The following is a 12,399-nucleotide window of genomic DNA, read 5'->3' on the forward strand; positions in this document are numbered from 1 at the left end:
TTTGTACCTTATTTTGGAGCTGTCAGGAATGCCAGTTCTGTCCTTTTCTGGTTCTGCTGAAGAACTTGTTGGAGATCTTAGAGATGTGTTTGTGAGAAGGAGTAGGCTGATTGAATCTGAGCAAAGGCATCTTTTCTGCCAACTGAGTCTCACACAAGTGAATTAAATAAATCTTAAGAACAATCAAACAACAGTTTTAAACAGTCTGAAAATAAATTGTTTTCCTTCTAAATTAATCAGGTTTCATCTGCATGTGTCTCTATTATCATAATCCCACTAGTTCTCCAGGTATCCATAGAATCTTCCAAGAAAAACAGGGTAGAATTTCTAATATAAAAATCCAGCTGAAAAAAACAGCAAGTTAAGTCTTTCTTATCCATCACAAAGAAACAAAAAAACCAACAAACCTATTATTTGTTTCCTTGGAGATCACCTTTAAGTGAGAACTTCAAATTCCCATTGAAGTTAAGTAAAGCCAGTAAAGACCTCAGGATCTGGCCAATAGAGAATATGTCCTCAATGCTGGAAAGGTTTAAGAACATAACAGGGCAAACAGCACCCCAAAGACAACTCAGAAAGCTTCATTCTCAGTGAGCTGATTTGAATAACAGGTAGGAGTCCGGTGGCAGATTAACAGATTTATTTGGGTATAAGCTTTCGTGCGTAAAAAACCCCCAGATGCATGGAGAACAGGTGTTATTTCTGCTGATAGGGAACAGGATTGAGTAGTAATCAGTTTAAAATCTGGTAAGAAGCATTTCAGGCCTAGAATACCATCTTTAAATGCTGCATTTCTAATGATTACAAGCTCCCATTGGTCTCAACTGTTTGTGGAATGGTCTTCTTACATGTTTTCTAACTTTTGGCACTTTTTGCTGTCCTTTTGTATGGGACAGGGCTGACCTTGAATTTTCTGACATGAAGTGCAAGGATTGCCTGTGACCGAGTCATTCCCAACAGGAAGTCAGGGGCGGCTACAGGCACGAGTGCACAAAGCGCGTGCCTGGGGCAGCCAGCTGTGGGGGGGCACCTGCCGGTCGCCGGGAAGGCAGCAGTCAGGCTGCCTTCGGCTGTGCACCTGTGGGAGGTCTGCTGGTCCTGCGGCTTTAGCAGCAATTTGGCAACAGGTATGCCGAAGGTGCAGGACCGGTGGACCTCCCGCAGAACCGCCTCCGAATCCGCGTTACCAGCGGACCTCCCGCAGACATGCCACCGAAAGCCGTCTGACTGCCATGCTTGGGGCAGCAAAATACATAGAGCTGCCCCTGCAGGAAGTTCCTGCTGTGCTCTCCCTGTCCATCTTTTACTGCTTACAAAAAGAAAAACATATTTCATTGCTGCCGCTCTACTAACTCTGTCTACATGTCCCTAGCCCAGCTCTGCTTATGGACCGTCTCACTTTATCCCCTTCTGTACCAATGAATTTGTGATAGATTGATTACCTAAATGTGCTTGTCTTCCCACAGGTAGGGCCAGAACTTTTTAACCCTCTCCATACACATCTGTCACAGGCATGTTGTCTTGGAGGTGCTAAGGAGAGGCAGGATGGAGGTTAGGGTCCTAGCTGGAGATGTGGGTTCAAGTCCCTGCTCCCTCACAGAATTTCTATGTGACCTTATTTAGGCCATTGATTTCAGTGGAAGCTAGGATCCTGAATACCTTTGAGGATCTGGGGCTTAGTTTCTCTATGCTTCAGTTTCTCTTAGGTAAAATGGGCATAATAGTATTTCTCTACTGCACAGAGGTGTCCTGAGGCTTAAACACTATATACATGAATGTTTTTACTTCTGTGAATAGTCCAATTGAAGTCAACACCCAGGACTGATGATGGGAATAAAGTGCCTTACACACACAAGTATTTCCAGATTTGTGCCCTGGAAGATGGATCTTTAAAGATGTTAAGTCACATGTTGCATGCATTTGCAGTTTCTTTTAATTTAGCCTTTACATTTGTCTGTTATTTCCACATCCTTTGCCCTGGAATGATTCACCAGAAGCGATGGCATATGTACTTGCGTTTACCTGGCCTTGAATATTAATTTTATTTTTTAAAAGCTGTATCTCTGTTGCCACAAAACCTGCATTTCCCTTTTTCAGTTTGACAAGTGGACAGATGGTCAGAGGCGAAGGATCCTAATAGATTTGTTGGAACGCTGCTCCCTGGCGCAGCAGAAATTTTGTTCTAAGCAGTTGCAGGACCGAGTTCCAGTTGTAGCCCTGGATTTCACCACAAAGCTTCCCAGAGTGTTGTCTTTATACATCTTTTCTTTCCTGGACCCCAGGAGTCTCTGTCGATGTGCACAGGTAAAAAACAGCATGTATCTAGAATGTGAAAGCTACTTTCAAGTTAGTTAGATACAGAATATCAGGGTTGGAAGGGACCTCAGGAGGTCATCTAGTCCAACCCCCTGCTCAGGGCAGGACCAATCCCCAGACAGATTTTTGCCCCAGATCTCTAAGTAAGTGGCCCCCTCAAGGAGTTCATAATTCTGGGTTTAGCAGACCAATGCTCAAACCACCGAGCTATCCCTCCCTGCCAAGCTAGCCTTCCCTCTCAAGTCTCAACTTGAGAGGACCTGTAAGGAAGCACCTGATTTTTACAATATACTTGTGCCAGTGGCCTTCATAACAGTGCAGGAGACTCTTTATAAGTGCCAATGTAGAGGGAATTATTTGGCCATATAATCTAGTGCACCGAATGGTTGCAAGATCATGGAGGAATGGACTAGATGATCTCTATTTCAATGATTCTAGGATTTAAGACAGTGTAAACATTGTGGCCAAGATTTTCAAAAGTGACTAGTGATTTTTGGGTGCCTCCATTTTCAGGAGCCCAACTTGTGCCACCTTAAAGTGCTGATTTTTCCAAAGGTGAGGGCCTGGCCCTCTCTGAAAATCAAGGCTTTTAAGGCACCTGAAGTTGGGCATCCAAAGTAAATAGCTGCTTTTGAAAATCTTGCCCTCTTGTCTTGTCTTGCTTTAAAAATCTTTTGAAATGCATGTATTGTGCTGTGTGCTGGCTTCAGGGGAGCAGAAATGCTCAAGGTGGAGCTTCTGAATAAGACGCTCAGTGCCAGGGTCTATGTTGTCCATGCACGGCCAGGAGGAAGCTAGTTTTGGAAATGACTTACCCAGAAAGAAGGGCCTCAGCAGTGTCAGTAGTCTCATAGACTGGAAGGGACCTCGAGAGGTCATCGAGTACAGTCCCCTGCCCTCATGGCAGGACCAAATACTGTCTAGACCATCCCTAATAGACATTTATCTAACCTATTCTTAAATATCTCCAGAGATGGAGATTCCACAACTTCCCTAGGCAATCTATTCCAGTGTTTAACTACCCTGACAGTTAGGAACTTTTTCCTAATGTCCAACCTAAATCTCCCTTGCTGCAGTTTAACCCCATTGCTTCTTGTTCTATCATTGGAGGCTAAGGTGAACAAGTTTTCTCCCTCCTCCTGATGACACCCTTTTAGATACCTGAAAACTGCTATCATGTCCCCTCTCAGTCTTCTCTTTTCCAAACTAAACAAACCCAATTCCTTCAGCCTTCCTTATAGGTCATGTTCTCAAGACCTTTAATCATTCTTGTTGCTCTTCTCTGGACCCTCTCCAATTTCTCCACATCTTTCTTGAAATGCGGTGCCCAGAACTGGACACAATACTCCAGCTGAGGCCTGACCAGCGCAGAGTAAAGCGGAAGAATGACTTCTCATGTCCTGTTTACAACACACCTGTTAATGCATCCCAGAATCACGTTTGCTTTTTTTGCAACAGTATCACACTGTTGACTCATATTAAGCTTGTGGTCCACTATGACCCCTAGATCTCTTTCTGCCATACTCCTTCCTAGACAGTCTCTTCCCATTCTGTACGTGTGAAACTGATTGTTCCTTCCTAAGTGGAGCACTTTGCATTTATCTTTATTGAACTTCATCCTGTTTACCTCAGACCATTTCTCCAATTTGTTCAGATCATTTTGAATTTTGACCCTGTCCTCCAAAGCAGTTGCAATCCCTCCCAGTTTGGTATCGTCCGCAAACTTAATAAGTGTGCTTTCTATGCCAACATCTAAATCGTTGATGAAGATATTGAACAGAGCCGGTCCCAAAACAGACCCCTGCGGAACCCCACTTGTTATACCTTTCCAGCAGGATTGGGAGCCATTAATAACTACTCTCTGAGTACGGTTATCCAGCCAGTTATGCACCCACCTTATAGTAGCCCCATCTAAATTGTACTTTCCTAGTTTATCTATAAGAATATCATGCGAGACCATATCAAATGCCTTACTAAAGTCTAGGTATATCACATCCACCGCTTCTCCCTTATCCACAAGACTCGTTATCCTATCAAAGAATGCTATCAGATTAGTTTGACACGATTTGTTCTTTACAAATCCATGCTGGCTGTTCCCTATCACCTTACCACCTTCCAAGTGTTTGCAGATGATTTCTTTAATTACTTGCTCCATTATCTTCCCTGGCACAGAAGTTAAACTAACTGGTCTGTAGTTTCCTGGGTTGTTTTTATTTCCCTTTTTAAAGATGGGCACTATATTTGCCCTTTTCCAGTCTTCTGGAATCTCCCCCGTCTCCCATGATTTCCCAAAGATAATAGCTAGAGGCTCAGATACCTCCTCTATTAACTCCTTGAGTATTCTAGGATGCATTTCATCAGACCCTGGTGACTTGTAGGCATCTAACTTTTCTAAGTGATTTTTTACTTGCTCTTTTTTAATTTTATCTTCTAAACCTACCCTCTTCCCGTAAGCATTCACTGTATTGGACATTCCTTCAGACTTCTCAGTGTAGTGTCACTAATGAGTAAGTTAGTTAATGGTGCATTTAGCCTTAGTCTTGAAGATATGCCATATGCAAAGTAAATGCCTGGGAAAGTGTATAGCAGCACACAGCCCTGGTGAGAAACCTTCAGAATTGGCCAGTCCAACTTGAGGGCCTTGTTTTTTTAAGATAGAAAATACTGAAGGATTTGTTCAGGCTGGTGTCTGTTCACGTGGTGGCAATGCAGGGATGTTTCCTTGGGCAAACTGGTTTCTTCCCTCCTGACCTGTAACCTCTGAGGGTCACCCTGGTGTAGAGGGCCAGCTGATGCAAGGCCTCTGCCCCACATAAATGCCACTTAGACCCCACTAACAGGGCCCATGTGTCTCATGGACGCCTCAGCATGCATCAGCATGGGCCATACCAGTGGGGCTTAAGTGCGATTGAAGCGATGTCTGGGGCTGGCCTTCTGCATGGAGTGAGTTACACAGCAGTCGCTGCCCATTTAAATTAAACGCATTGCTGGGTTCCAAGACCTGTGATGTACTCTTGCAAGTGGTTGACATGGTGGGGTTCGCAGCCTGCTTTATGTTACATGAGCGTGTAAGCTGAAATAGTTACACCTTTGATTCACAGGTGAGCTGGCACTGGAAGTATTTGACAGAGCTGGATCAGCTCTGGATGCTTAAGTGCCTGCGTTTTGGCTGGTACATCAACTTCTCTCCGACCCCCTTTGAGCAGGGAATCTGGAAGAAACACTACATTGAGATGGTGAAGGAGCTTCATGTCACAAGGCCCAAGGTATCTCTGTCGCTCTGGGAGACATGGAGTGGTAGCAGAGAATATCTGAGCATCAGGGTTGCTTCTTTTGCTTTGCCTCTCACTGCATAGTATCACACCTGTCAAACCAGAAGAGGATTTGCTACTTAAAATTACTGCTTGGTGCTCAGGATCGTTCATTACCATGCAGTATGCTGCTCCACTTTCCCATCCTCCTGGGGAGCTGAGTCAAGCTCTTACTAGCAACGAGGGAAGATTGGTCCCATTGACTCCCATCCCCAATGCCTCCCCCTGCTCCCCCCACCTGCCCTTTGGGGTAATGTTGTGAAGATTCCTCCTCCTGCATTTTGGGCCCTGTGCCTGTCCCCCAATACTCTCCTCCCCTTCCCCGCCTTGATTTGGGTCTCCCCACAGCGGAGGGAGAGAGAAGAGATCCCAGCAAGATCCCCGCCCCCATCAGCTAAGCTCTGAGGAGAGGGCAGTGATTTGAATTACATTCCTTCCAAGACTTTATAGGAGACTGGGGTGGGGAAAAAGCAAAATGCCTGTACATTGGCCTGCTCTCTGGGTGTGGAGATGGTGACTCTCTCTCTCTCTCTCAGTCTGTGTCCAGACGCCACGTGTCATTAGATACCGTTAGACAGCACCCTCGTATCCCTCCCCCAAAGCTGGCAGATCTGTCAGCTGGGAGGCCGTGCGTTCCCCGATAGTAATTTCTTTATTTTGAGATTCATTACTAACGATGCCCAGTGGGTGGGAATGTGGCTGGGTGCTGAGGTTTATTTCCCCCATCCGTCTCTCTCTCGCTAGACCCTTCCAAAAGATGAATTCGTGGTCATTGATGTCCAGCCAATAGCAAGAGACGTCCCAGAGACAAAACTAACCCCTTCCTCGGTTTTCCAATCAGCATCTGTGCTAGGAAAGAGGACAGAGAAGGAGAAAAAAGAGCTCCCACCATGGCGGTCTTCGGATAAACATCCCACAGACATTGTCCGATTCAACTACCTAGACAACTACGATCCCATCGAGCAAGTGAGGCAGGCGTAAGAAGCTCCCGTCCTTCCTTTCTGCATTTTCTGTGGCACGGTAAAGGTAGCTGGTACTAGTGGGAAGAAGGAGGCTATTGGTGTCTGCTCAGAGGCATTTCTGAATAATGCAGCAAGGTTTAAGGGATTGTGCAGCTCCCACTAACAGAGAAAAATGAGCATACTGCTGGAAAGCTAATGAACACATTATCGCTGTGGGACCGTGATGGCTCAAAAGAGATTTACATGCATATCTCGAAAAAAGAACGAATAGCACCTGCAGTTACACTGTCTAGGATAGACTTACAGGAGCAATGAGTCCTCGTGCTTCAGGGCGTTATCTGGTCACCTGCTGGGGTCAGAAAGACACTTTCCCCCATGGTATAATAACTCACAGCAAAGCGCATTAGAGAGGTTTCATGGTTTCTGCTGACACATCTAGCAGTGGCTATTATTGGAGAAAGAATAATGGCTCAGCTGGAGCATTGGACTGTCCTTGTGCAGCAGTTCTTGGGAAAAGAGGTTCAAGAGTGTCTTGAATCCCACCCCCAGCTATGCATCTCGGGAGAAATTCATCCTTCTGCAGTGGGTCAACAAAAGTCCGGTAAACCAGGTAAGTCCCAATTAAACCCTCGAAGTTCATTGACTTTGTGTTGGCCCTCTGCAGTGGTGAATTTCACCCTAGGTGCATAGCTCCTGTGAGTTTCAGTCCTACCTAGTACCCATATGGGCTAATGCTAATGTACTTGCTTTGGTTCTTTTTTAAAATAGTGATGCTGGATGGACCTATCCTGGACATTTCAGAAATTCCCCATCTCCTAGTGAAACCCTATTATGGATCATTATCTTTAATCTGCATCACCTCATCCTAGGATTTAACATTGCTTCAAAGAGCTTTCTGCATTCAATTTCACCCTCTTTCTTTAGCACCTTTCAAAAGCTCAGTCTCATCCTTCTCGGTAGAATTGACTGACGACTTTATTAACCTCCTTTAACTGAGATGCTTGTCCTTAAAGGTGAATATTTTTTTTTATTTGTAGTACACCTCTACCCCAGTATAACACCACCCGATATAACACGAATTTGGATATAACGCATATAAGCAGACAGTGATGGATAAAGATGTCAGATTAGTCTTAACTACATCATAAATGGCGGATCAAATAAAGTTCGATATAACGCGGTTTCATCTATAATGCAGTAAGATTTTTTGGCTCCCAAGGACAGCGTTATATCAAGGTAGAGGTGTAGTAAATATTTATATTATGGTAGGATTTACACTATTCAGTCTGGATCAGGACCATGTTATACTCGGTGCTGTACAAAATCAAGAAACAGTCTTGCTTGGAAGGGTTTACAATCTAAAGACACAATGAGGCTAAGGGATGTGTCTACAACATTCAAATAGATGGAGTAGGTTCTGAGTCGCTAATGGTGCAATAAGTTTAGGGAGTGTTTTTCTTCCTCCTGGGCAGGGTTTAAACCTGTGAACCATTTGTGCTACTGAGAATGTTTTCATGTGTGATGTTCTACCAAGCCCAGCTGTAATTACTAGGGATTATTTCAAGGAGAGAAATGAATTCTGTGAGACTTGCTTGTTTATCAAAGATCTCCCTTTAATATCACTTTAGCTGTAAGTAATTGCTACCATGTGGTCTTCTCTATAATGCCCATTCTGGTTACGCAGTACACTAGTTGGCTGGTTTAGGTATCAATGTGACTTTTCGCTTGATTAACCCATAGTTAGGTATTTCTTTTCCATGGATCGATCACTGTCAGAATCCACCACTGCAGTACTTTCTCTGAGCGTCTCACCCTTGAGACTGTATATCATGACCTCCATCCTTTAGGCTCAGGAAGACTGGCTGAGACTATGTTGGGCAACTCTGTTCCCTGATCGGTCAAAGAAATTCTTGTGGAAGCAAACCAGGTCCTCCCACAGGGTCGAAGTTGCTTACTATTATTTACTGTTTGTATTAGCATAGCACCTAGGAGCCCTGGGCATGGACCAGGACCCCACTGCACCAGGCACGGTACAAACACGGAACAAAAAGTCAGTTCCCGCCCCCAAAGCGCTTGCAATGTAAGTACAAGGACGATGGATGGATACAAACTTCTTACCTAGCTTCTTATCACTCAAGGCCAATTGTCCGAGGAAGTGACACACCAGCACTGGGTACTATCACTGGGTAAACCCTCTGTTTTTAACCTCCATGTGATCATGACAGCAGCATGCAACTGTCATTTGTCAGCGGCGTGGTTTGGTCCTGGAAGGCATAGTGTAGGGGGCAGGTGCTCTGGGGGAGGTCTAAGTCACATCTGCCTGTGAATGAAGCCCTTGCTTTGCCCCCGTGTAACTTCTCTCTGTTTTTGCATATGATTATGGTTAATATTGCTCCATAAGTTTGCATGCTGCCGCATGGTAAGAGAGCAAACCAAGACAGAGGTCTCAAACTCCCATGCTGTTTTATGCATTGATCTGGCCTCCTGTCTTTTTAAGATTTAAGAAAATAAAATGTTTCTAGTCTTTACAGTTTGGAAAAAAACCTTTCTAACCATGACCCGATTCTGTACTGTCCTTCTGAATCCGCAGACAGATTGAAACCAAAGTTCTTGGGAGATGTGGGAACTACTCCCATTCATCGTCATAGGGTGTTTTAATTCAGCAACCTGTTTCCATTTAAATGGTAACATGGTAATCAATTTCACTGTGACTCTTTGTAGCAGAAACATTCAACTAATCCACTCCTTCCACATCAGTGTCCTGGAGGGCACAGCTATTAATGGTGGAGTCCTGCTGGGCATCCATTTCTCCACTCAATTCTCAGTCACTGGGCCCAGCTAAGGCAGTGGGAAGAAACAGGCTACTTTCTGGGGGGTCCTTCTTGCTGTCTGATCAGTAGGGCACAACTCTGTATAAAAACAAATGGACTGATGGGGGTCACTGGTTGGAGTGCAATCACAGACAGGGCTTAAAGGGGCTTCCTGAAAGAGAGGGGTGATAGAACTTTGAGCACGTTAAATGAGAGGCATTGGGACATGTGGGGTAGGGTGGAAGATGACGCAAAGTCAGGCGGGAGTGAAGGATACAGAGGGAGAAGTGAGGAAGAGTGGGAAGAGAGACAAAATGATGGCAGGAGTTGAGTTATGGATTGCCTGGAAGGTATTATCAAAACTCCTTGGTGGAGTTATAGCTGTGATTTATACTGTTGCGTATCTATCTGTGTAATCTGTCATCATCATGATATCTCTCAGGTATAGTTTCTCTGTCTTGTTTTCTACCTGAATCTTCCAGGTAGCCTTTCACTTAGGTACAAACGAGAGCAGATATTAGTGAGAGTGGTTTTGTCTATTCTAGGGCATTAAGCAATGTTGCAAAGATGAAATGATACATTTTCATAGGAGACTTGGAACCGAGTCAGCAAGCTGTCCAAGATCTCTCTGACTACGTTCTGACTGGGAAGGAACACGAGAGTTTCTTTAATCCATTTTCACAGTTCTGCTGGAAGGCATCTGGTGTTGTGCAGCTTGTTGCCAATATATGAACAATTTCTCTCCCATTTTATCGTGGATAAAGAATTCTAATTCCAGTTCAGTGTTGGAATCCTGCCAGGTGTGTGGCCCAGTGACTCAGGAAGGAGTCCTGCTACTTCTCATGATGTCAGGTCAGCTGAAATGAAGGCTGGCCCCCTCATTCTGGTCTCTGGAAGCTAACACTAACTCAGATAATTTGTAGACACAGGCAAGCTCTAAAAACAATTGCATATTGTGCCGGAGTGTTTAGCCAATAAGAAAATAATTACTTCAAGTAATTGTTCTGTCAACAGCCTAGGCCCAGCTTCTCACAGAACAGGGATCGCTCTTGTGTGAAGGGAACTCCATTGCACTGGACCTGTTAGTTGTGACATCACACCTGTCACTCAGATCTCTCTACAGCTAGCACAGCACTCATCATTTGTTGTGGCTGTGCAGATTTAGAGATAGGCAGATGGATAAACTCTGAGTAGAAGACTGGGCTGTCACTGATTCATTTCTTCATAAATCCTTTCTTTTTTTAATAATGTATTTTAAATTAATAGGCTCATATGGGTGCTGTCACTACCCTTTACTGGATGGAATCAGAACTGCCCAGCCATGTTTCATAGGTTCAATACTTTTAACAGCTAGTTAAGATTCTTCTTTGGCTCAAGTGGTAGGAGCCTGTGCTTTTCGACCAGGAGAACCTGAGTTCTGTTGAAAGCTGACCAAATTCTTCACAATTAATAATGTATTAGATGGATTTTACCTCTTGGATGTCCATAAACTGTCTGCCAACAGTTTGATTTTCTTAATTTGTTATTTAAAGTCATGTGCCTAATAAATTCTGTGAATGGTTCTTGGTGTTCAGATTGTCTGTGAGCAGTTCCTTGTGAATATGCAATATCTGAACTGTGTTAGCTGGTTTTGAAGGATATGCAAGTCACATGATGGATGAGTGAAACTCTTAAAATCAGGTTTCTGGCATGAAGTCATATGATTTTGAATTCAAAATGTTCCTTTTAGGCTTTTATTTGTTCGTAAGATGAGATATGATGGTGATGTGTGTGGTATAAGAATCTGGACAGAATAGGAAACTATAGCCTTAAATTTTGCTGTTTCTGGGGAAAATTCTGCCTGTGAAATTATTCATTAGATTACTTGCAGAGACTGAACACAAAAGGAGAATCAATGTAGTCAAAGCAAATTTGCTGAATAACCTGCATGAATATTTGCAGAAAATTGTTTGCAATATTCATGTGGCTCTAGTTGTGTCCTTGCTATTAGTGTAAAGTTCCAAGTGGTCGCGGGGTACAGCATACTGACTGCTCTGAAATCCTAGGAAACCAGGTTTGGTACAATCATGTAGGGAAATTTTCTGTCGACCAGATTCAATATTCCTTCATCCAGCTTCCAGAGTGTAGGAAATTCCCATCCTGCCAACTGATTATAGTAGCTTTTATAACAGCTCCATATAGACACACAGAGAAGATTTATCTGGTTGTATAAACAATGACTCATAGGAGAGTCTGGCAGACTAGGGCCTCGTCTATACTACAGGCTACGTTGGCTTAACTAAAGGTGTGTTCTCAAATCAATTTAGTTAAACTGGTGCACACCCCAGGTGAACATTTATTTATACTGATTTAGTTGAAGTCGGTAAGGAGTCGACTCATGCTAACTTGGTATAAGCCAGGTTTAAATTGATTTTGAGTGTTCATGTAGGGGGTTGCGTCAGTTTAACCTAATCAATGTGAAAACACACCTTTAGTTAAATCAGTACCGCTTGGAATGTAGACAAGGGCTAGTTTTATGGGGCTGGTTCTCCACTCCCTTGCCAGTGTATTTGGCACCCACTTTGCACAAGTGTATGTCACTAGACAAGGTGCCAGGGAGTGGAGAGTTAGGCCTGTGTAGTTAAGATGGCCTGTACATTAAATGTGTGCAGTATCAGAGCCCATATTTCACAAGCATCTTTGTTTTTGCCTTTTGGTAAATGACTGAAGTTTCATTTCACACCGAGAGATGCAGGGAGAGAGGTGTGATCTATTACAGTACATTACAGTACAATACAACTTTATTTTGTATCTTTAATACAAACTGTGTCCCAAAATGCTTTAAATAGTTACATTATAGTAATGGAAGAGAGCAGCTTACAGGTTTAGATAGGGCAAGGGAGAAAAAGGATAGTGGATGAGCCATAGAGATACAGGAAAACTGTTACAGATGGCAAGTGCTGCAGAGAAGAAAGCTTTCAAGACTACACTGCATGAGAAGGGATTGGGGAGACAGATGGT

General features: G+C 43.8%; 1 protein-coding gene across 3 annotated transcripts in view; it reads left to right on the forward strand.

Annotated features, from left to right (window-relative positions):
- Nucleotides 1-12,399, forward strand: part of FBXO16 (F-box protein 16) — a 62,615-nt gene that overhangs the window by 28,054 nt on the left and 22,162 nt on the right. For all 3 annotated transcript variants that reach the window (XM_050948901.1, XM_050948899.1, XM_050948900.1), the window contains 3 exons: nucleotides 2,098-2,304; nucleotides 5,418-5,582; nucleotides 6,372-6,604. In XM_050948901.1, coding sequence (XP_050804858.1) covers nucleotides 2,098-2,304; nucleotides 5,418-5,582; nucleotides 6,372-6,604 — 605 coding nt within the window. The remainder of the gene's footprint in view (nucleotides 1-2,097; nucleotides 2,305-5,417; nucleotides 5,583-6,371; nucleotides 6,605-12,399) is intronic.

The sequence above is a fragment of the Gopherus flavomarginatus genome, chromosome 4, assembly GCF_025201925.1.
Source record: "Gopherus flavomarginatus isolate rGopFla2 chromosome 4, rGopFla2.mat.asm, whole genome shotgun sequence".
In the NCBI taxonomy this organism is placed as follows: Eukaryota; Metazoa; Chordata; order Testudines; family Testudinidae; genus Gopherus; species Gopherus flavomarginatus.